The sequence below is a fragment of the Hemiscyllium ocellatum genome, chromosome 14 (assembly GCF_020745735.1).
Source record: "Hemiscyllium ocellatum isolate sHemOce1 chromosome 14, sHemOce1.pat.X.cur, whole genome shotgun sequence".
Classification (NCBI taxonomy): domain Eukaryota; kingdom Metazoa; phylum Chordata; class Chondrichthyes; order Orectolobiformes; family Hemiscylliidae; genus Hemiscyllium; species Hemiscyllium ocellatum.
In genome coordinates, this window is record NC_083414.1 from 35,684,823 (window position 1) to 35,710,025 (window position 25,203).

General features: G+C 39.8%; 1 protein-coding gene across 1 annotated transcript in view; it reads right to left on the bottom strand.

Annotated features, from left to right (window-relative positions):
• dennd6aa (DENN/MADD domain containing 6Aa) overlaps nucleotides 1-25,203 on the bottom strand; it is a 118,300-nt gene that overhangs the window by 41,784 nt on the left and 51,313 nt on the right. The window contains exons 5-8 of the mRNA XM_060835631.1: nucleotides 24,479-24,559; nucleotides 10,515-10,620; nucleotides 6,792-6,871; nucleotides 4,501-4,563 (exon numbers count right to left, since the gene is read on the bottom strand). Coding sequence (XP_060691614.1) covers nucleotides 4,501-4,563; nucleotides 6,792-6,871; nucleotides 10,515-10,620; nucleotides 24,479-24,559 — 330 coding nt within the window. The remainder of the gene's footprint in view (nucleotides 1-4,500; nucleotides 4,564-6,791; nucleotides 6,872-10,514; nucleotides 10,621-24,478; nucleotides 24,560-25,203) is intronic.

Below are 25,203 nucleotides of genomic sequence, written 5' to 3' on the forward strand. Positions count from 1 at the left end.
TATTCGATCATGGCTGACATGTTTCTCAACCACACTCTCCTGCCTTCTCCCTATAACCCTTGATCCCCTTAAGAACTTATCTATCTCTGTCTTAATACACTCAATGACTTGGCCTCCACATCCCTCTGGGGCAACGAGTTCCTCAGATTAAGCACCCTCTGGTTGAAGAAATTCCTCCTCATCTCAGTTCTAAAGAATCAAATCTCTTCACTCTGAGGCTGTACTCTCATGTCCATCTTTTCTACCACTGGAAACATCTTCCTCAAATCAACTCTCTTCAGATCTCAGCATTGTGTAAATTTTAATGAGATTCAGCTGCATCCTTCTAAACTCCATCCAGCACAGACTCAGAGTACTCAACTACTCCTCATCTGACAAGCCCATCATCCCTGAGATCATTCTTGCAAACTTTCTCTGGACCCCCTTCCATGCCAGTACACTCTTCCTTAGATACAGTGCTCAAAACTGTTGAAAATATTGTGGGCGGCATGGTGGCACAGTGGTTAGCACTGCTGCCTCACAGCGCCTGAGACCCGGGTTCAATTCCTGACTCAGGCGACTGACTGTGTGGAGTTTGCACATTCTCCCCGTGTCTGCGTGGGTTTCCTCCGGGTGCTCCGGTTTCCTCCCACAGTCCAAAGATGTGCGGGCCAGGTGAATTGGCCATGCTAAATTGCCCATAGTGTTAGGTAAGGGGTAAATGTAGGGGTATGGGTGGGTTGCGCTTCGGCGGGTCGGTGTGGACTTGTTGGGCCGAAGGGCCTGTTTCCACACTGTAAGTAATCTAATCTAATCTATTCCAAATGCAGTCTGACCAGAGCCTTATACTTCCTCAGTAGTATATACCTACTCGTGTTCCAGTCTTCTCAAAATGATTGCATTCCTAATTGTCAACTGAATCGGCATATTAACCTTAAGAGGATCCTGAACTAGGCTTCCAAGTTGCAATGTGCTTCAGATTTATGAAGCCTTTCCCCATTTAGAAAATAGTCTATGCCTCTGTTCTTCACACCAAAGTGCACAACTTCATACTTGCCCAAATTGTATTCCATCTGGCACATTTTTGCCCACTCTCCTAGCCTATCCTGCTGCAGCTTCCCCACTTTCTCATCCCTATCTGCCCCATATGACTCCACTAGTCATTGACAGTCATCCTGAAAAGGACTCCTTTATCCCTACTCTCTGCTTTTTGCCCGTCAACAAATCCTCTATCCATATTAGTACCTTATCCCTAACACCATGGGCTTTTATCTCACTTAGCAGCCTCCTGTGTGGCATCTTGTCAAAGACTTTCTGGAAATTCACATAGACCATGTCCATTGACTCTTTGTGAAAAAAAAATTTGCTTGTTACCTCTACAAAGAATTCTAATTGGTCAGGCATGACCCTCTTCTTGATGAAGCCATGCTGATTCAGTACTGTTCTAAAATGCACTTCCAAGTAATCTGCAAGCTCATCCTTAACAGACTCTAAAAACATATCAAAGTCAGGTGAACCAACATAGTTTCCTGTCTCTGCCTCTTTCCCTTCTTGCACAAAAGGTGTTATATTAGCTATTTTCCAATCGTCTGAAATCCCAGTGACTAGTGATTTCCGAAAGATCACCACCAATGCCTCTAAATCTCTACAGCTATCTCCTCCAGAACTTTGGATATAGTCCATCTGGTCTGGGTCATATACACACTGTCAGATGTTTTAGCTTCCCTAGCACCTTCTCCTTTGTAATGGCAATTACACTGACTCTCGAAGTTATATTATGCTGTGAAAACTTTGGTCCATTTCTTTGTTCCCTATTACTACTTATCCAGCCTCACTTTCCAGTGATCCAGTGGCCACTCTTGCTTCTCTCTTATCTTTTTGGATTTCTAAAACCACTTTTGCAATTTTCTTTTATATTACTAGCTAGCTTATTCTCATATTTCATCTGCTCTCACTTTATTGTTTTTTTATATCTTCTGCTGGTTTTTAAAAGGCCTCTCAATCCCCTGGCTTCCCACAAAGCTTTACCACATTTTATGCTTTTCCTTTTGACTTTATGTGGCCCCTGACTTCAGTTGTCAGCCCTAGTTGTAGCCTTACCCCTCCTTCCTGCCTATCTGTCATGACCCTTGGCTCCTTTGATAAAATATGTCTGTTTAAGCTTTGAATATATTTAATAACCCAGCCTCCACTGGTCTTTGGGGAAGAACTACAAAGACTAATGACAGAGAAGAATTTCTCTATTTTTATCTAAAACTTGGAGAACCCTTAAGACTTTGTCCTGAGTTTCAATTAGGAAACGGCAGAAGGATGTGGGACGACCGGCCCCCAATCTACACTAACAATAGTCCTGTTGTGAAATTATTTCTTCTGGATGTATAAGATACCAATGCCTACTGAAGAACCATTGGTGAAATTAGTTACGAATGTTAAGATTGCTTGGAACAAAGAACAATACACCACAGGAAGAGGCCCAATGGCCCTCCAAGCCTATGCCAACATATTTTTCCCTTCAAGACTAAGACTAAGACTAAAACTAAAACTAAAACTATCTTCACTGACAGGATCTATATCCCTCTATTCCCTTTCTATTCATATATTCAACCAGGTGCTTCTTGAATGCTGCTATGGTGTCTGCTTCCACCACTTCCTCTGGCAGCACATTGTTATATGCCCTTTTTTACTACCTTATCTACCTGCACTGCTGCCTTCAGTAATCTGTGGACCTGAACACCCAATCCCTCTGAATATCAATACTCCTAAGGGTTCTGCCATTTTCTATATAATTTCTACCAGTACTTGACCTTACAAAATGCATCACCTCACATTTGTTCTGCATTAAACTCCATCTTCCATTTTTCTGTCCATGCCTCCAACTGATCTATATCCTGCTGTATCCTCTGACAATCCTCCTCACTGTCCATAATTCCACCAATTTTTGTATTGTCCACAAACTTACTAATTAGTCCAGCTACATTTTTCACCAAATCATTTATGTAGACAACGAACAGCAGAAGTCCCAACATTGATCTCTGTGAAACACTAGTCAAAGCCCTCCATTCCAAAAAGCATCCTTCTGCCGCAATCCTCTGTCTCCTATGACTAAGACAGTTTTGTGTCCATCTTCCAACTCACCCTGTTACCATGTGACTTCACCTTTTGTACCAGTCTGCCATGAGACACTTTGTCAAAGGGTTTACTGAAGTCCATGAAGACAACATCAACTGTTTTCATCAATCAGTTTCAACCTCCTCAAAAACATTGATGAAGTTAGTGAGGCCCGGCTTCCCAACTCAAAACCATGCTAACTTTCGCTAATAAGTCCATCTGCTTCTAAACATGTACAGATCTTGTCCCAGAGAATATTTTTCAATAATTTCCCGACCAGCAAAGGGAGGCTCACAGACTGGTAATTTTCTGGATTATCTCGGCTACTCTTCTTAACCAATGGTACAACATTCTTGATGAAGAGCTTATGGTCGAAATGTTGACTCTCTTGCTCCTTGGATGCTGTCTGACCGGCTGTGATTTTCCAGCACCACACTTTTTGACTGATCTCCAGCATCTGCAGTCCTCACTTTCTCCTAATGGTACAACATTGGCTATTCTCCAGTCTTCTGTATCCTCTTTAGCCACAGGTGAGGTCCCAAAGATGTCATGAAATGCTCCAATTTGCTCTCGCCTTCCTCAATATTCTGGGATACATCCCATCAGGACCCAGGGACTTATCTATCTTAATACTTTTTCAGATGAACAACACCTCTTCCTTTTTGAGTAGCAACTTAGCTTAGAAATTCGACACTCCCTTTCCTGAGATCATGCAATTTCTTCTCTTTTGGCAAATACTGACACAAAGTATTCATTTAGGACTTCACCTACCTCTTCTGGCTTCACATGGATCCCCATCTTTGTCCTTGAGTGGGCCAACCCTATGCCTGATTACCCTCTTGCTTTTTGTATATGTATAAAAAGCCTTGGGATTCTCCTTAATCCTGTTTACTAATGACTTTTCATGACACCTTTTCACCCTTCTAATTCCTTGTTTAAATTCTTTTCTACTTTCCTTATATACTTCAAGGGCTTCATCAATCCCCATCCCCCTAGACCTTAGGTATGCTTCTTTTTACTTTTTATGGTTATCAACACCAGATAATGAAAATAAAAAATGAATAAGCATGCAACATTCATATGCATATTTTATATGCTGACATTTTTAAAGGGTGGCAGGAGAAATAGGATATGAAACTACTTCCAATATAACCAGGAAGTAGGTGGGTTGCAAGAACTGGTGAGAGTTTTCTACCTTCTAAAGCAAAATCACAACACACTACAATAGAAATATACTAATTTCACCAAATATGAAACTCTTAATATAATTTTAAGGAGGGCATTAATCAGGCCATTTTTCTCTATAAAAGTGCCATAGGTTGACTTCAAAACTTCAAACTAGCATAATTTATGTCTATGACAAAAATCAGGTTTAACCTCTGGTATAATGAGTAAACATCCTGTAATATTTACCTCATCTTCAGACTGTATTATCTGGGTTGCACCAGGTTTATCTTGCAAAGTAGGAATTCTAACCTGTTATTAATCAGGAATAAAAGACAAAATGATGAATGCATTATCAACCCAAGAATGACATAATTTACTTGACATTTAGTGAAAGACAAATTTCACTGTAAACATGTTTGACATGTAAACTTAAAACAAAAAGAGCAATAGGGAGGAAAGAATCTGCTCCATCAAGCCTGTTTCATATCATCATATTAGAGTCATAACCTTTCAACCTCACCCCTATTTTGTTCACTCATGAGGAGCCATGTAATCTGCTGGAATCAGCAAGGACAAAGCTTCAATACAGATTCTAGGTTTACTCAACTGGTGGAGAGAATTCTTGGAAGTCTACCTCTCTATTCACCTCAAAGTTCTCAAAAAGAATCCAATGAGACCAGTTTTTTATTTTAAAATTGAAAGCTGAAACTAAGATACCATTAGGAGAAGACAGATTAGGGGAAGGCACAGACACAAACAATTATAAGATGCATTCTTGAGTTGGTTGGAAGATTAAAAGGAACTGATATATACAATAAAAGGGAGGGCATGTTTATAGTAGGTCATGTGAATGTATGAAAACAGATGAGAAGGAGAATATCACAAAAGGAAAAGTCTTAAAAATACAATTGAAGAAAAGGTATTTTAAGTTGTCATTGGGTTTTTGGAGAGATGGATCCCCATGTGCACAATTGTAAAATAATCATTGTTTGCTCTATTTAGAGCTGTTATACGTTATATGTTATACATCCAACAAGATTTTGAAATTAGCAATTCAGCACCAAATCTTTTCAAGGCATCTATATCACCCACAGGAGTTCAAAAGATGGGACACACAAATCTAAATGAAGCCTAAGCAAAGTCTTGTGTCGGCCACTATTATGCTTTATGTTTTATATTGAATTGCGAAGGAATAAGAATAGTATATGGGCTTCTGTTATAGTCTCATGATACTCATTGTGAAACATTTGAGTTTGGGGTGACACAGTGGTTAGTACTGTTACCTCAGCGCCTAAGACCTGGATTCAATTTCAGCCCTAGGCAACTGCCTGTAAGTTTGCACACATTCTCCCTGCATCTTTGTGGGTTTTCTCCAATTGATCCACTTTCCTCAAAGTTCAAAGATGTGTAGGTTGTCCATGCTAAATTCCCATTGTGTCCAGGAATGTGCAGACAAGCTGGGTTAGCTATGGTAAATGCAGCATGACAGGGTTAGAGTTGGGGTGTGGCTCTGCGTCTTCAGAAGGTAATACAGACTCAAATAGGCCAAATGGCCTCTATCTGCACTGTAGAGATTCTACGATTCTGAGTAACAACATGGATTCAAACCAATTTAACAAATATCAGCTCTATATGATATATATCTGTTTGCAGTTAGCAACATGCAAAACACATTTACTTATGTTAAAAAGTATGATGTGCTCCTTACTCTCAATCTAACTAGATTGGATTCCAGTTTTTTTGTCTTTTCACCTAAGTTTCCAATATCAGCATAGTTCTGCATATTTCAAACTGTGAGGAGCAATCCCCTTGATTTCCATGAGACTCCATTGATAACAAAACAGTGTACTACCATTGCCATGCTGTTACAACAATGCAAGACATTCTGCTCCTCAAAACTACATGACACCAATCAAAAACACATTTTGTAGCACCTTCCTAAACCCTTTTTGAAAAGATTAATATTCCTTGATTCTGTGTTCAACTTGCCTATATTTGAAGTATCTTTTTGATGACTTAGGTAACTTTTAAAAATAAATATTGCTACATTAATTTTCTAGTTCATGACAACAATCTGTGACAGAAACCAGATGTTCAGTGCTGTATTTAACTGAAGGTGTCAGTAAGCATGTACTCATTTGCATCAAAAGTCAAACTTTTAAAACAAATTAGATCAACTTTGATAACCCTTCTCTTTTTTCCCTCCCCCATTTTTGTCTGAATTGTGAGCCTTGACAAAATAATGAAATGGAACAATCAGAAAAAATTACTGGTCCAAATACTATAAAGAAATGAAATTACAATATTCACAGCTGATGTGTTAATTACAGTAGCTATATACTGACATTAAGTTTGCTCCCTTAAAGTCAAAGTCAGTGATTTTTTTTCTGGATTGTAAGTTAAATATTAAAATTCATCTATTTAATTATACTTTGCTATGATATTTATATGGGCTCTGATGGGAAGGTATTTACATGGTGAAATTATATTTAACATTTGTGCAACTCATTTCACTATAATGACTTTAAAAATTGTACCTTTATAACGATCCCCATTGTGGGAAGATTTAGTGCCTTGCCAGGGATTGGTGCAGGCCAACAATCTATATCATTGCAGGCTGGGAAAAAAATTAAGATCTGATTGATTATTTGAATAAAAAGAAAAAATTTCTGTCAAGAATTACACGTAGACACTAATATCTCAATACAAATTAATCTACTTATGTATTAGAACAGATTCTGATATATTCGTTTTTATGCTTAAGTACTAGTTGTAAAAATAGAATGTTTCAGCCAAACCAGTTGTCAAATACTGTGCTGCAATAAATCATAATTGGCTAGTTGAACTAAACTGGGAAACCCTGCAGCAGTCCAGAGGAGTGAGACTTGGATGTATCAGCATACCATGCAGCCATATGATAATATACAATGAAACCTTCTGATCTTAGATATTTGTTTAAGTGATTACTATTGATTAAATGCTTCCTTACACAGTTGAAGGAAAGTTAATCAGACTGCTCACTATTCTGCATCTCAGAGAGGCTGGTTATAGAGAAGAGACAGAGTTTTGGAGATGATTAGCAGAGAATATAATGAAGAGATTTAGATTCTGCTTTTATGTTGCCATGTGGTCATTGGTTCTCACAGCATATGTTTCTGAGGATTAGCAATGCAAATTTGACTGATTTACTTTTAGACAAACGGCAAGGAACATCTAAACATCCACTAGTTTTACTGGTCCTAATAATACACTAACAATCGTGATAACAAATTTTAGTAACTAGCAGCCATACTTTCAACTGCTCAGGCCTTAAGCTCTGGAATTACTGCTGTAAAATCTCTAACACTCTAGCTTTCTTTCCTCTTGTAGGATATTCCTTAAAACCTCAGTCTTTAACCAAAACTTTACTCACCCTGTCCTAATATTGTCTTACGTACTTTAGAACTGAATTTTGTTTGATAATGCTCCAGTAAAACATTTTGGGTTGTTCTATTGTAGTAAAGAGGCAAGTTTTTGCCAATGAAGTCAAAATCATCCCAAGGAACTTTTCCATTATCTTTGCTGCAACATTACTGCTCTATTTTGACTTAAATACGAAAAGATATTTTCTTGATGAGTTTCCCTATATTATGAACACCATAGATACTGATTACATTTAAAATCTTTGAGTCTGAAGATGTTTACTGCAATGAACAACATAAAAACAATACTCACGAATTACATTCAGTAGGTAACTTATACTTATAAAGACTACAGAAACATTTCACATTTAACTTTAAAAATAACCAAAAAGTTTCCTTCCATGGTTGTACTTCACTCTGACACCTAGGTGCATACTTCATTGTCCAGGTACCACTCAAGATTGCTGGTGTCCTTTTTCATTTAACAAGATCACTTCTGTTCCTTGAAGTGATTTCAAGGGTAAGATTTATCCTGGGGACCACTCTCTTTAGCCATCTGCAGGCAAATATTCTGGCCTTATTTAAATCCTCACAAATGTGGTCTCTTCAATTTGAGCAAAAGCTCCCACCCACATTTAAAGTGGAAAACAATAAATACTGTCTGCCTCTATCTCTTTGTGTTGTCTCTCAGATGGTTACAAACTGCCCTGTCTGTAAAGTTCATGGATAGTTTAATACAAATTCTATAGTATGGTACTCCTTTGCCCATTTCCATGGTCATGTGAATCAAATGAGCCTTGCTGATTCGGTAATAGTCACCCAATTCTATTCTTTTTGTCTTTATATAAATGATTTGGATGGTAATGTAGGAGGTATGGTTAGTAAGTTTGCAGATGACACAAAATTGGTGGTGTAGTGGACCGCAAAGAAGGTTGCCTCAGAGTACAATGGGACTTTGATCAGATGGGCCAAGGAGGGGCAAATGGAATTTAGTTTAGATAAATTTGAGTTGCTGCATTTTGGTTGGGAAAATCAGCACAGGACCTATTCACCTAAATGATAAGGTCCTGGGGCTTGCTGCAAACAAAAAGATCACAGTTCCTTGAAAGTGGAGTCGCAGTGGTGAAGGCGGCATTTGGTACACTTTCCTTTATTGGTCAGTGCATCGAGTATAGCAGTTGGGAAATCATATTGCAGCTATACAGGACATTGGTTAGGCCGCTTTTGGAATATTGCAGGCAATTCTGGACTCCCTGCTCTTGGAGAAACATTCTTAAACTTGAAAGGGTTCAGAAAAGATTTAAAAACAAAGAACAAATCAGACAGGAACAGGGCCTTCAGCCCTCCAAGCCTGCATTGTCATATTTTGCCCTTCTATACTAAAATTGTCTTCATTTACAGGATCCAAACCCCTCTATTCCCTTCCTATTCTTGTATTTGTCCAGCTGCTTCACAAATGGTGCTCTTGTCTACTTCCACCACCACCTCTGGTACTGTTTGTGTCAAAAACTTGCCTCACACATCTCTTTTAAACTCCTCAATCGCATTCCTCCACCCTCGCATCTTGAATTTGTATCCCCTCGTAATTGACCTGTCCACCCTTGGAAAAAGCCTCATACATTCCACTCTATCCATAGCATTCATAATTATTATAAATTTCTATCAGGTCACCTCTGAACCTTCTGTGTTCCAGAGAAAACAACCCATACAACATCCTGGTAAACCTTTTCTGTACCCTCTCCAAGACATTCACATCCTTTTGGTAATGCGGTGACCAGAACTGCACGCAATTTACAAGACTATTGCCAGGATTGGAGTGATTGAGCTACAGGGAGAGACTGAATAGATTGATGCCCCAGGGAAAATAGCCCCAGAGGTTGAGGGGTGACCTTATAGATGTTTATAATATCATGACGGGCATGCATAGGGCGAGTAGTTAAGACTTTTTCCACCAGGTATGGAAGTCCAAAACCAGAGGGCATAGGTTTAAGGTGAGCAGTGAAAGATTTAAAAGAGACCTAAGAGGCAACTTTTTCACAAAAGGTGGTGAGTGTGAAATGAATTGCTAGAGGAAGTGGTGGAGGTTGGTACAATTACAACATTTAAAAGGCATCTGGATGGGTATATGAACAGGAAGGGTTTGGAGGGATATGGACCCAATGCTAGCAAGGACAACTAGATTGATTTAGGATATCTGGTCTTCATGGATGAGTTGCATCTGTTTCTGTGCTGTACAGCTCTATGACTCTGTACTATCTTGGAATTGCGCTGACTATGTCAGAGTTTTGGGAATGACATTACTAAAACACAGCTGTGAAACCTGGAGCCTAGCCGTTCATCCAAAGTCAGAGATATCCTGTTATTGTTTACTGGTGCAAATATCTGATATCTTTGTGGTAAAACAATCTGGGCCTCACTGTCTCCATAGTTACCATGCCACTTAGGATTGTTGTCAAGCAGGATTGTGTCACATGATCCCCCCCTTACTACTCCCTTTCACCTTAAATTGAAATGTCTAAAACAAAGTGTGAAACAAATACACAATGTAGGTAATTTGAGAGAGGTTGGCTGCAGATGGACAAAGTAAATACAGCAATATGACTCAGTGAATCCACTCTCCCAAAACCCATAATATAAAATTAAACTACTGTGGATGCTGGAAATCTGAAATAAAAGCGTAAAATGCTACAGAAACTCAACAGGTCTGGAAGCATCTATAGACAGAAAAAAGAGTTAATGTTTTAAGTACAATATGACTCTAAGAGAGATATTCTGCCAGATCTACTAAGATTATACAGCATTCACTGTTTTTATTTCCCAAAGCCCATGTTGTATTATAAAATAGTTTAAGATACTCACCTGCTTCTAGACAAGGCTCGCTTTTGTCAAAATACTCTGGTGCAATCAACTTCAGCAGGAAATGGAAAAAGTTAACATAGGGGAGTTTACTGAGCAGCACCAGAGACTGTAAAAAAGGGGAGAAAAAAAATACTGAATAGAATTACATATAAAATTAAATAAAAGAACTGCGGAGGCTGGAGATCTGAAACAAAAATTGAAATTGCAAGAGAAACTCAGCAGGTCTGGCAACATCTATGGGGAGGAAACAGAGTTAACATTTCAAGTCTGGGGACTTTTCAGCAGGCTCGATAAGGCTCAAATCACATTTGGAATGCTGTGCAGAGTTTTGGGCCCTGTATCCCATGAAAGGTGTACTGACTCTGGAGTGTGTTCAGAGGAGGTTCATGAGAATGATCCCAGGAATGAAAAGCTTAACATATGAGCAACGTTTGAGGATTGTGGGTTTATACTCAATGGAGTTTAGAAGGATGGAGTGGAGCGGGGGGTTGGAATCTAACTGAAACAAACAAAATATTGAATTGCATGGACAGAATACATGTTGGGAAGATATTTCCATTGATAGGAGGGACAATGACCAGAGGGCATAACGTTAGAGTAAAGGGAAGACCTTTTAGAATGGAGATAAGAAGAGTGGTGAATCTATGGAATTCATTGCCACAGAAGGTTGTGGAGGCCATGTCATTGAGTATATTTAAGACTGAGAAAGGTAGGTTCTTGATTATCAAGAGGATCATGGGTTGCAGGGAGAAAGCAGAAGAATGAGGGTTGTAAAACTTAACAGTTATGATTGAATGGTGGAGCAGACTTGATGAGCTGAATGGCCTAACTTTTGCTCCAACATCTTACTGTCTTATAGAAGACAAACCACAATCCATATCTTGGAAAACAAAGAAAATCTTGATGGAAAAGTTGATTGTTATTGAAGGGTCAAATACTGTATAATGTCAGATAATACATACATGAAAGACTGAACAAAATGTTATATGCTTTGCTTGATAAAGTCCAATTTCTCAAAATGTGCTGATTCTTTTATAAAAAGTCAAAACACTATGAATGCTGGAAATCTGAAATAGAAACAGCAAAATGCTGTAAATACGCAGCTGAGCAACTTGCCTTATGCTGTTCTGTAACCAGCCACTAGGGGGTATGAAAGTGAAATAGATTGAACCATGGAGTAAACAAGAAGTGACCTTTGAAAAAAACAAAACACTGGATTTCTGCTTTATCAAAACAATGCAATAGGTCCTTGAGCATTTTTTTTTGCAAAGGTACATTTAAATGCAATAAAACAGGATAGGCTGTTAAACATGGTGATATAGGCAACTTTAAAACATTCACTTGACACTCTTTAATATACTATACCTAACCTTAATGGAAGTTAAGACATTGAAAAGAGAAAACATTGCTAAAATAAAACAAAATACAGCACGTATACTTAAACTATTAATAAAAGAAACCGGAAAAATTCTCTGCAATATTAGAAATCAAACACCAAACTAGTTTTGTAACTTTTTGACTTGACTCAGCCTGCATGAGTTTACCGTGAGAAACTTCCATACAAGCCAAATATGAAAAAAGTTGACTTCACTACCAACAGAGATTGACAATGTGAATGGTTTCATCCAGCAGCACTACATTACATTAGCTCTGCAGAAGGAAATGTAGTCCTCAATTTCACTCCCATTTTTGGTATTTGGCAGCATGACAATTCTTTAAACCCGAAGTCAGATATGTTGCTGCATGCCTCTATGCATGAGAAGCTATTCTCTAATTTCATCACTATTCTTACCAAGACCACACATACAATATGACATATTCCCAAGCCTCTGCCGCAGGGGATTGAGGTAACTAATTTTGTTGAAGCAGAACTGAACTTCTACATTTAATCTGTCCAAAAGGAGAAAAAAAAATTGAACGATCTTTAATTTGCTGTTAAATTATACTTGTTCGGGCTTACCTTGAATCATCCAATTGGACTATACCACATGATAAATTCATTAAATTTCCAGGTTAATCAAGAGTTTCAGTCGAGCGTTATTTTCATTGCCTTGCGAAGATCATAGTTTGTTATTAGCATTGCTATGTTTTTCTATTGTGCCAGATCATGCTAGAATTGTTAAACTCATATAACATGAACCTGTGTAACCAATAGTAACTGAGATCAACTTTCTACTTCATCTGAAGTCAGTTGATAGAGATCTGTCCCTCAAATCTTGCATCACAAATGCAATATAAAAGCTTTTTTTAAAAAAAAATGATGTGCAAAGGGAGAGGAACAGACAAAGGAAGCATATGGTGAGGTCAGTGCAGGACAGTGAGAGAGAGAAAGAAACTGACACAACAGTGAACCTGCACAGTTACTGCCTTTGCAGTTTGATTCATGTATCACTGGACATTGGAGTGCATCTGGGAAAAATAACAAGCAGTGAAGTTCACAACTAATCTTGGAGGAACCTGTTTGGGAGAGGTCACAGCACAGAAACAGAAAGAATATTTAGGCATGGCCTTACAGTAAATCTGCAGTAGTGAGTGAAGTGGGTTCTTTCTTGATTATATGTTTTATTAAGATATGTCTGTTAATTGAACTTCAAATATAAGCCATAAGTATTAATTTAACCTGGAGCAGTGTTTTGAGAGGAATAAGACAGTGCTATTTTCTAGATCTATAGATTGTGAAGGAGCAAAAATGGCCTTCTGTAAAGTGATATGCTCTTCTTGTTGGATGTGGAGTTTAGGGAGAGTTTACAGATTATTGAGGATTATATCTGCAATAAGTGCCGTTGGCTGCGAATCCTATTAGATCGAATGGATCAGTTAGAAAGACAGATAGAGGCAATGAGGAATTTACAAGAGCAATAGGATGTGATGGATGGCAGTTATCGGAAGGGAGAAAAGTCACAGATACAGTCACATAGATGGGTTAACTCCAGGAAAGGTAAGAGTTGGACAGCTAGTGCAGGAGTCTTTTGTGGATATACCCATTTCAAACAAGTATGCTGTTTTGGAAAAGTAGGGAGTGATGGACTCTCAGGAGAACGTAGCACGAACAGCCAAGTTTCTGATATCGAGACTAGCTCTAATGCAATGAGGGGTACGTCGGGTTCCAAGAGATCAATTGTGTTAGCGGACTCTAGTCTGAGGTACAAACAGACATTTCTGTCACCAGCAGCAAAAAAAACAGAATGGTGTGTTGATTCCCTAGGCCAGGACCACGGACGTCTCTGAGAGGGTGCAGAATATTCTCACGAGGGAGAGGGGCGAGCAAGAGGTCATTGTCCACATTGGAACCAGTGACATAGGAAGGAAAAGGTTGAGATTCTGAGGGAGATCACAGAGTGTTAGGCAGGAATTTAAAAAAAGGAGGTCCTTGAGAGTAGTAATATCTGGATTACTCCCGGTGCAACGAGCTAGTGAGGGCAGGAATAGGAGGACTGAGCAGATGAATGCATGGCTGAGGAGCTGGTGTATGGGAGAAGGATTCACATTTTTGGATAATTGGAACCTCTTTTGGGGTAGAAGTGACCTGTACAAGAAGGACGGATTGCACCTAAATTGGAAGGGGACTGGCAAGGAGATTTGCTAGAGCTGCCCGGGAGGATTTAAAGTAGTAAGGTGGTGTGGGGGGGGTGGAACCCGGGGAGATACTGAGGAAAGAGATCAATCTGAGACTAGTACAGTTGAGAGCAAAAGCGATTCACTCAGGACAGGCAGGGACAACGCAGAGAACAAGTTAGGACTGATAAATTAAACTGCATTTATTACAATGCAAGAGGCTTAACAGAGAAGGCAGTTGGACTCAGGGCATGGTTAGGAACACGGACTGCAATATCATAGCTATTACAGAAACATGGATCAGAGATGGACAGGACCAGTAGCTTAATGTTCCAGGATACAAATGCTACAAGAAGAACAGAAAGGGAGGCAAGAGAGGAGGGGGAGTGGTGTTTTTGATAAGGGATAGCATTACAGCTGTACTGAGGGAGGATACTCTGGGAAATACATCCAGGGAAGTTATTGGGGTGGAACTGAGAAATAAGAAAAGGATGATCACCTTACTGGGATTGTATTATAGACTCCCGAATAGTAGAAGGAAATGGAGAAACAAATTTGTAAGGAGATTTCAGTTATCTGTAAGAATAATAGAGTGGTTATGGTAGAGGATTTTAACTTTCCAAACATAGACTGGGACTGCCTTAGTGTTAAAGATTTAAGTGGAGAGCAATTTGTTAAGTGTGTACAAGAAAATTTTCTGATTCAGTATGTGGATGTACCTACTAGAGAAGGTGCAAAAATTGACCTATTCTTGGGAAATAAGGCAGGGCAGGTGACTGAGTTGTCAGTGGGGAAGCATTTTGGGGCCAGCAACCATAATTCTATTAGATTTAAATAGTGATGGAAAAGGATAGACCAGATCTAAGAGGTGAAGTTCTAAAATTGGAGGAAGGCTAATTTTGACGGTATTAGGCAAGAACTTTCAAAAGCTGATTGGGGGCGAATGTTTGCAGGAAAAGGGACGGCTGGAAAATGGGAACCCTTCAGAATGAGATAACAAGAGTCCAGAGAAAGTATATTCCTGTTAGGGTGAAAGGGAAGGCTGGTAGGTATAGGGAATGCTGGATGACTAAAGAAATTGAGGATTTGGTTAATGAAAAGAAGGAAGCATATGTAAGGTATAGACAGGAGAGATCGAGTGAATCCTTAGAAGAGTATAAAGGCAGTAGGAGTATACTTAAGAGGGAAATCAGGACAGCAAAAAGGGGACATGAAATAGATAGCTTTGGCAATTAGAGTTAAGGAGAATCCAAAGGGTTTTTACAAATATATTAAAGGACAAAAGGGTAATTAGGGAGAGAATAGGGCCCTTCACACATCAGCAATGCGGCCTTTGTGCAGAGCTGCAGAAAATGGGGGAGATACTAAATGAGTATTTAGCACCAGTATTTACTGTGCAAAAGGACATGGAAGGTATAAAATGTAGAGAAATTGATAGTGACATCTTTAAAAATGTCCATAGTACAGAGGAGGAAGTGCTGGAGATCTTGAAATGCATAAAAGTGGATAAATTGCCTAGAACTCTATGGGAAGCTAGGGAAGTGATTGCTGGATCTCTTACTGAAACATTTGTATCATCGATAGTCAAAGGTGAGGTACCGGAAGACTGGAGGCTGGCTAACATGATGCCACGGCTTAAGAAAGGTGGTGAGGACAAGCGAAGGAACTATAGACCAGTGAGCCTGACATCGGTGGTGGGCAGGTTGTTGGAGGGAATCCTGAGGGACAGGATGTACATGCGTTTGGAAAGGCAAGGACTGATTAGGGATAATCAACATGTTTCACAAACTTGGTTGAGTTGTTTTAAGAAGTAACAAAGAGGACTGATGGGGGCAGAGCAGTAGATGTGATCTATCTGGACTTCAGTAAGGCGTTGACAAGGTTCCCCATTAAAAACTGATTAACAAGGCTAGATCTCACGAAATACAGGGAGAACTAGCCATTTTGATACAGAACTAGCTCAAAAGGTAGAAGACAGAGGGTGATGCTGGTGGAGGGTTTTCTTCAGATTGGAGGCCTGTGACCAAGGGAGTGCACAAGGATTGATACTGGGCCATCTACTTTTTGTCATTTACATAAATGATTTGGATGTGAGCATAAGAGGTATAGTTAGTAAGTTGCAGATGACACCAAAATTGGAGGTATAGTGGACAGTGAAGAAGGTTACCTCAGATTACAACAGGATCTTGACCAGATGGGCGATTGGGCTGAGAAGTGACAGATGGAGTTTAATTCAGATAAATGCAAGGTGCTGCATTTTGGGAAAGCAAATCTTAGCAGCACCTATAGACTTAATGCTAAGATCCTAGGGAGTGTTGCTGAACAAAGACGTTGGAGTGCATGTTCATAGCTCCTTGAAAGTGGAGTCGCAGTAGATAGGATAGTGAAGGCGGCGTTTGGTATGCTTTCCTTTATTGGTCAAAGTATTGAGTACAGGAGTTGGGAGGTCATGTTGCAATTGTGCAGGACGTTGCTTAGGCCACTGTTGGAATATTGCATGCAATTCCGGTCTCCTTCGTATCGGAAAGATGCTGATAAACTTGAAAGGGTTCAGAAAAGATTTACAAGATATTGCCAGGGTTGGAGGATTTGAGCTATAGGGAGAGGCTGAACAGGCTTGGGCTGTTTTCCCTGGAGGGTCGGAGGCTGAGGGATGACCTCAAAGGTTTACAAAATCATGAGAGGCATGGATAGCTAAGTAGACAAAGTCTTTTCCCAGGTGTGGAGGAGTCCAGAACTAGAAGGCATAGGTTTAAGGTGAGAGGGGCAAAATATAAAAAAACCCAAGGGGAAACATTTTCATGCAGAGGGTGGTACGTGTATGGAATGAGCTGCCAGAGGAAGTGGTGGAGGCTAGTACAATTGCATCATTTAAGAGGCATTTGGATGGGTATATGAATAGAAAGCGTTTGGAGGGATATGGGCCGGGTGCTAGCAGATGGGACTAGATTGGGTTGGGATATATGGTCGGCATGGACGGGTTGGACCGAAGGGTCTATTTCCAAGTTGTACATTTATTTGACTCTATGAGCTGGATTTCACATAGTTATTGATTGCTTAATATAGTATCAACAGTCACCATATAAAAAGTCATTCAGGCCCTTCAGCCCAACTCATCTATGTTGACCAGGTTTCCTAAACTAGTCCCACTTGCCTACATTTGGCCCATATCCTGCTAAATCCTTCTGATCCACGTACCTCTCCAAATGTTATTTTAAATATTGTAATTGTACCAGTCTCCACCATTTCCTCTGGCAGCTAATTCCATACATGCATAATCTTCTGCGTGGAAGGTTGCCCTCAGGTCCCTTTTATATCTTGCTCCTCTCACCTTAAACCCATGCCCTCTACGTTTGGACTCCCCTACACTTTGGAAAAAGACCTAGACTATTCACTCTATCCATGCCCCTTATGATTTTATAAACCTTAATAAAAGGTCATTCCTGAGCCTCCTATCCTCCAGGGAAAAAAAAAATTCCAAGTCTATCCAGCCTCTCCTTTTAATTCAAATCTTCCCGTCTCTACAACATGCTTGTAAATCTTTTTTGCACTCTTCCCAGTTTAATGACATCTTTTTTATAGCAGGGCAACCAGAACTGTACGCAGTACTCCAAATGTGGCCTTATCAACATCTTGTACATCTGTAACATCATGTCCCAATTCCTGTACTCAAGCTCTGACGAATGATGGTAAGTGTACCAAACACCTTGTTCACCACCCTGTCTACCTGTGATGCCACTTCAAGGAACTAGGAATCTGCACCTTTCGGTCCCCTGTTCGATAATACTCCCCAGGACCCCACCATTAACTGTGCAATTCACAGCCTGGTTTGTCTTACCAAAATGTAACATCCCATATTTATCAGAATTAAACATCTGTCATTCCTCAGCCCAACAGCCTCGTTTATTAAGATCCAGTTATACTCTTACATTACCTTCTTCACTGTCCACTATCTCACCAATCTTGGTGTCATCTGCAAACTTATTTATCATGCTTCCTATATTCTCTTCCAAACTGTTTATTTAAATTATAACAGTGAAACCAGCACCAATCCTTGCAGCATACTGCTGGTCACAGGCCTCCAGTCTGAACAATGACCCTCTACCACCATTCTCTCTCTCCTACTATCAGCCAATGTTGTTTCCAACTAGCTAGCTCTCCCTGGACCCCATGCGATCTCCCCTTACTAACTAGTCTGCCATGCAGAAACTTGTCAAAGGCCTTGCTAAAGTCCATACAGACAATGTCTACCATTCTACCTTCATCTATCTTCTTGGCCACTTCTTCAAAAAACTCAAATCAAGCTTGAAAGACAATTTCCGATTCACTCAGCCATGCTGACTATCCCTAATCATTCCTGCTTTTCCAACTGCAATGGTTAACCATTATGTTTCCTTTCACCATTTTACCTCGTAATCTATAAATGAAAATGCATGAAAGAAATGAAGTTCCATGGATGCACTGTGCTCAAATTTAAAACATGCAGTAATCCTCATGTACATTAATGATCAGGATGCTGCCTGATCTATTGGCTGTTTTATTTTCCGTGTTTCTCTTTAGACATCCAGCATCTGTGTTATTTCCATTTCTAGCTAATATAGTTGTGACTTTCTAAAATTTACATTTTAAAATGTTGAAAATAAGAATTCACACTAGGATGCTCCTCCTCATGTTATCATACTCTGAAATCACCGCAAGAAATTATGAATGAAAAATTGTCCAGGCGTTTATTCCTGAGAACTCACAGAATAAAGATTAGATTAGATTCTCTACAGTGTGTAAACAGGCCCTTCGGCCCAACAAGTCCACACCGACCCTCTGAAGAGTAACCTACCCAGACCCATTTCCCTCTAACTAATGCACCTAATACTATGGGAAATTTAGAATGGCCAATTCACCTGACCTGCACATCTTTGGACTGTGGGAGGAAACCAGAGCACCGGAGGAAACCCACACAGACATGGGGAGAATGTGCAAACTCCATACAGACAGTTGCCAGAGGTGGGAATTGAACCTGGATCCCTGGTGCTGTGAGGCAGCAGTGCTAACCACTGAGCCACCGTGCCGCCCCCAAACAAAATTGAACGTGTGTCCCAACAGTATCACATTCTGGAACAATTCAGTACATGCCTCAAAAGTGAAAACTCATGTGAAGCATAAGGTAAAAAGAAACTGTCTAATGCTACAAAAACATTATTAGAAGGAATTTTATCAACAGTAGGCTTTAAATTCAAGCTGTTTCATTTATCTACCACCAAATAAATTACCCTTGGATACAGATTTTATTTGTGACACAAGAATGAGAAATAAGGTGCGGTATTTCAATAGAAAATCAATTCCTAAAATACAGATAATTCTATTAAATGATCACAGTATGAAGTCTATTTTACCAGATACAAAAGATAGAAAGAAAATCAAAATTTGGCACTTTAACCAAGTATACAAATGGAGTACAAATATTACTTAAAATTTTGACCTGGCAATGGATTAATTTGCAACCACTCAAGTAGCATTTCATCTTTAATATTTTGAAACTAGGAGAAAATGAGGACAACAGATGCTGAAAAGTCAGAGTCGAAAAGGATGGCGCTGCAAAACCACATCAGATCAGGTAGCATCCAAGGGGCAGGAAACTTGATGTTTCAGGCATAAGCCCTTTGTCAGGAATGTGGAGGGGGATGAGAGATAAATAGGGGGTGGGCCTGGGAAAGGTAGCTGGGAGGCAATAGGTGAGTGCAGGTGGGGGGGTAATTGTGATAGGTTGGTGGGGTGGGTGAAATGGATAGGTGAGAAGGAAGACAGGTAGTACAGGTCAAGAGGGCGGTGTCAAGTTGGATGACTGGATCTGGGATGAGGTTGGGGTGGGGAGATTTGGAAACTCGTGAAGATCGATGTTAATGCTGTGTGGTTGAAAGACCCAAGGCGGAAGATGAGGCATTCTCAGTCCAGTTGATAAGAGGAGGAACGCCTCATCTTTCACTATGGGACTGTTCAACTACACCGTATCAACATCGACTTCACTAGTTTCCAAATCTCCCACCCTCTACCTCATCCCAGAACCAACCCTCCAACTCGACACTGCTCTCTTGACCTGTCCATTTTCCTTCCCACACCCCCACCTCCATGCTTATCTTTAATCCCCCTTTCCCCTCCACATTTCTGTTGAAGGGCTTATGCCCAAAATGTCAATTCTCCTACTCCTTGGAAGCTGCTTCTCCTACTGTGCTTTTCCAGTTCCACCCTTTTCAATTTTAATATTTTGAATCCAACTTAGTCTAGTTTGTTATTTTATCTTCAGAATTTTAACCATAAAATGAGTAGGAGGACTATTGTTTTAACACTATTTGTCACAGCACCATTGTCATCTATGACTGTAGCCATTTCACCTTTTGCATGCTCCCATGCAACAATTCCTGCTGTTCCCCACTTGACTCAGCTATTTCAAGTAAAACCTGATTGTGTGTCCTACTAACCTTGCTGGAATTAATAATACTCAGACAACACTGAGCACTTGAAATACATATTAAATTTAATAGCACAGTCAAACTAATTAGATTTCTTACACTCTAGGTTCCCTCTCAAAGGATGATCTGAAACAAGTATAATTTATAACTACTTTTTTCAGCCACAATCAACACTATACCAGGATTGGTGTTCAGTTTCTATGATTTTTGTGGGCAAAACTTTCCTGAAATAAATAATCAATTCTACTGATGAATTTAGAATTAAACTTTATTAGGATAGAAACATCCAGTTAGAGGAATAAAGAAATTTAACAATGCAATGATAAATTTAATGCTAATTGTTACTTACAAAATATAGACTTTTAAACTTGTATCTAGAAATGTACAGTAAATCAAACATTCTAGAACGGTTAAATATGCAATAGTATTCAGGTAACTCAGCTATTAGATGATGGCATACTTCTCTGCTTGTATCATTTTGAGAAAATTCTGAAAAAGCATATTTTTGTCCTCAGATATCAAATCTATTTTAACCAATATGCAAAATCAATCATTTTGTCTGATTTAATATCACCAAACTCTCTTAGATTTGCCATGGACAGGTGTAGGAAGTGAACCCTTTGAATTTCTGTTTTGTATACTACCAAACATTCAGGAATAAAGTTTTAATTTGGGTGGGTTACTTTATTCTTTTTTCAAAATATTAATTCATGGCGTATTGGTATCGCCGGCTGGGGTAGCATTATTGCTCATCTCGAATTGCTCTGGAGCAGGTGGTGAGCTCCTTCCTAAACTGTTGGATGGGATGGCAATCAAGCAAGCTGCTTAGTTTTGGATACTCTCTGGTTTCTTGAGTTCATTAGAGCAGCAAATTATGAAGTATAGATACACGCAGTATTGTTCGGTTGGGAATTCAAGGATTTGTCTAAATGACAGTGTGGGAATGCTGATATATTTCAAAGTCAAACTGGCATGTGGCTTGTAGTAGTATTTCCAGATGGTAGCATTCTCATATCTGTTGCCCTTGTCCTTCTCGGTGGTAAAGGCATGAATTTTGAGGGTGCTGTCTAAGGAGCCTTGGTGAGGTGCTGCAGTACATCTTGTAAATGGTGTCACTGAGCATTTGCAGTGGAGGGAGTTAATGCTAAATGTTTTAGATAGGGTGTCAGTCAAGCAAGCAACTTTGTCTTGGGTGCTGTCATGCTTCCTGAGTGTCACTGGAGCTGCACTCATTGAAGCAAATGAAGAGTATTCCATTACATTCCCTTCTTGTGCCTTGAAAATAGTGGACAAGCTTTGAGGCACTCAGGAGAGGAGTTACTTGTCATAGAATTCCAAGCCTCTGATCTGCTTGTGCAGGCTCAGTATTTATTTGCTGGTTTTGTTCAGTGTCTGGTAACCCAGGATGTTGACAGTTGGGGATTCAGCAATGATAATTCCACTGAATGTTAAGAATATTTTACCCTTCCCTTCAACAACATTCCCTTCTGTAATATCCTGGTCCAATTCTCCATACAACTACTCAGATTCCCACCTCACAGGGTGACCAATCTCTAGGCAAGAATCACAAAGGGACTTCTGGAATGGGGACAAATCTGTGCTGTCTGAAGAAAAGGTTGATTAAGACGGCAAAGTGCATGTGGAAATGTATATTACACATGTGCGCAATTTGAACATCGCAAATACAAGAGTGTGTTGTGGCCTCAATCAATCATGGAGATAGGCAAACACCCTAAATACAGGACCGTTCCTAAAATTCATGAAAATTACTCATCCTGCATGATGCCTACCCATGAGAACACAGGGTAGCTGGAAAAACTGAACACAGGATATAACATCCATCCTTTTTAGCCTCTCCCTATTCATTGTCCAAACATACTATGATGTCGAGGTGCTGGTGTTAGACTGGATTGAACAAGGTCAAAAATCACACATCAGGTTATAGTCCAACAGGTATATTCAAAAATGCTAGCCTTCTGAGTGATGCTCCCAATGGACTATAACCTGACAATGTATGATTTTTGACCTTGACTATTAAGTGAAGCAACAGTTTGCTTGTGTTTCCTACTACTCATGATGGGTTCTGATACAAATTGACAAGACTAAATGCAAACTATGTCATTCCATTCAGTTTGCAAAGTGTGACCTTGTGCTTAAAATAACCTGTCATTTTAATTTTACACTCAACTCCTGCTTTTCATCTGTATATTCTCAGCTTCTAATACAACTCTAGTGAAGTACAATTGAGGTTTAATGAATAGCACTTAATCTTTGGAGGAGACACCTTATAGCTTTCAGGAACCATTGAGAGAATTCAACAATTTCACGTCTTAACTTCTGACCTCATTTTTTTTCCAAACTGTTAATGATGGTTTGTTTTGCTTCTTTTGCAGATCTTTTGTTTTTTTTTTAAAAACTTGTCCCAGTACATCACCTTTGTCTGCACCAACACACCTTGACATTTAATCTCTTCTGCCTGGTGTTCTCACACTACTACGGTTTTGTGAAGGGCAGGTCGTGCCTCACAAACCTTATTGAGTTCTTTGAGAAGGTGACCAAGGAAGTGGACGAGGGTAAAGCAGTAGATGTAGTGTATATGGATTTTAGCAAGGCGTTCGATAAGGTACCCCATGGTAGGCTAATGCAAAAACTACAGAGGTATGGCATTGAGGGTGCATTAGAGGTTTGGATTAGGAATTGGCTGGCTGGAAGGAGACAGAGGGTAGTAGTTGATGGTATAGGTTCATCTTGGAGTGCAGTTACTAGCGGTGTTCCACAAGGATCTGTTTTGGGACCATTGCTGTTTGTCATTTTTATAAATGACCTAGAGGAGGGGCTTGAAAGCTGGGTGAGCAAGTTTGCCGATGACACGAAAGTCGGTGGAGTTGTGGACAGTGAAGAAGGATGTGGCAGGTTACAGCGGGATATAGTTAAGTTGCAGAGTTGGGCAGAAAGGTGGCAAATGGAGTTCAATGTAGCTAAGTGTGAAGTCATTCACTTTGGTAGGAGTAACAAGAAGGTGGATTACTGGACTAATGGTAGGCTACTTGGTAGTGTGGATGAGCAGAGGGATCTTGGTGTCCATGTACACAGATCTCTGAAAGTTGCCACCCAGATAAATAGTGCTGTGAAGAAGGCATATGGTATACTGGGCTTTATTGGTAGAGGAATCGAGTTCCGGAGTCCTGAGGTCATGTTGCAGTTGTATAAGACTCTGGTGCGGCCTCATCTGGAGTATTGTGTGCTTGTCCCAGTACTATAGGAAGGATGTGGAGGCATTGGAACGAGTGCAGAGGAGGTTTACCAGGATGTTGCCTGGCGTGGTAGGAAGATCGTATGAGGAAAGGCTGAGGCACTTGGGGCTGTTCTCATTGGAGAAAAGAAGGTTTAGGGGAGATTTGATAGAGGTGTACAAGATGATTAGGGGTTTAGATAGGGTTGACAGTGAGAACCTTTTTCCGCTAATGGAGTCAGCTGTTACTAGGGAACACAGCTTTAAATTAAGGGGTGGTAGGTATAGGACAGACGTTAGGGGTAGATTCTTTACTCAGCGGGTTGTGAGTTCATGGAATGCCCTGCCAGTAGCAATGGTGGACTCTCCCTCTTTATGGTCATTTAAGCGGGCATTGGATAAGCATATGGAGGTTATTGGGCTAGTGTAGGTTAGGTAGGCTTCGGTCGGCGCAACATCAAGGGCCGAAGGGCCTGTACTGCGCTGTATTTTTCTATGTTCTATGTACTACCATCTCCCTTCTCCTTTTGATACACTTCTTTAAAATCTGCTAAATTCAACATTGTCCAGGTCTGGAGAAATTCATTGACTTGAAACATTAGGTGTAGCTGGACATGTTGAGATTTTCCAGCATTTTCAGTTTACATTTACATACAATTCAGTTAATCTTTTATGAACTTAACAAGCAGCACAAATTGAAGGAAACAATTTACCTTTTGAAAGTAGCCTCTTTTTAAGGTTTTGTCACGAACTTGTCTGAAATAAACATAACCATAGTAATGGGCAGAATCTTTCTGTTAAAACAAAAAGAAAGAAAATCTGATTTAACAAGATAAATAAACTTTTGAAAAATGTTAATTTTTATTCTTAGACATAAATCAATTTATTTCTCGTCTTCCTTTCCCCCTCCTTCATTAACATGCCACTCAGATCATCGATCTGCAGGGTCAAACAAGTAGAATTTTTCTGATGCAGACCCAGGGCAACCTTCTTTGCTCCCCTTCCTGAGAGAGAAGCAATTTCCTTTAACAGTAAATATCAAGAAAAATAGTGCAATCCACAGAGAAACACAGCAGTGCTGCCAGATGGATCTCTCAACCTTTGACTTACGCCAATCAAATAATTTGTAGAAAATTGCATTTGTGATTAAACTCATACAAGAATGCAAGAACTAGGAGAAGTAGGCTACTCAAATTTCAAATCCATTCAACCATTCATAACGTTATGGATGATTTTCTACTTCAACACTCTTGTTTATGTGCAGAAACTATTAATCTCGGTCTTGAACATACTCAACAACTGGGTCTGCACAGCCCATTAGGGAGGGAATTTCAAAGATTTGTCACACTGAGTGAAGAAATTCCTCCTCTTTGTCCTAAATAGCCTACCACTAATTTAGAGCTGAAAACGTGTTGCTGAAAAAGCGCAGCAGGTCAGG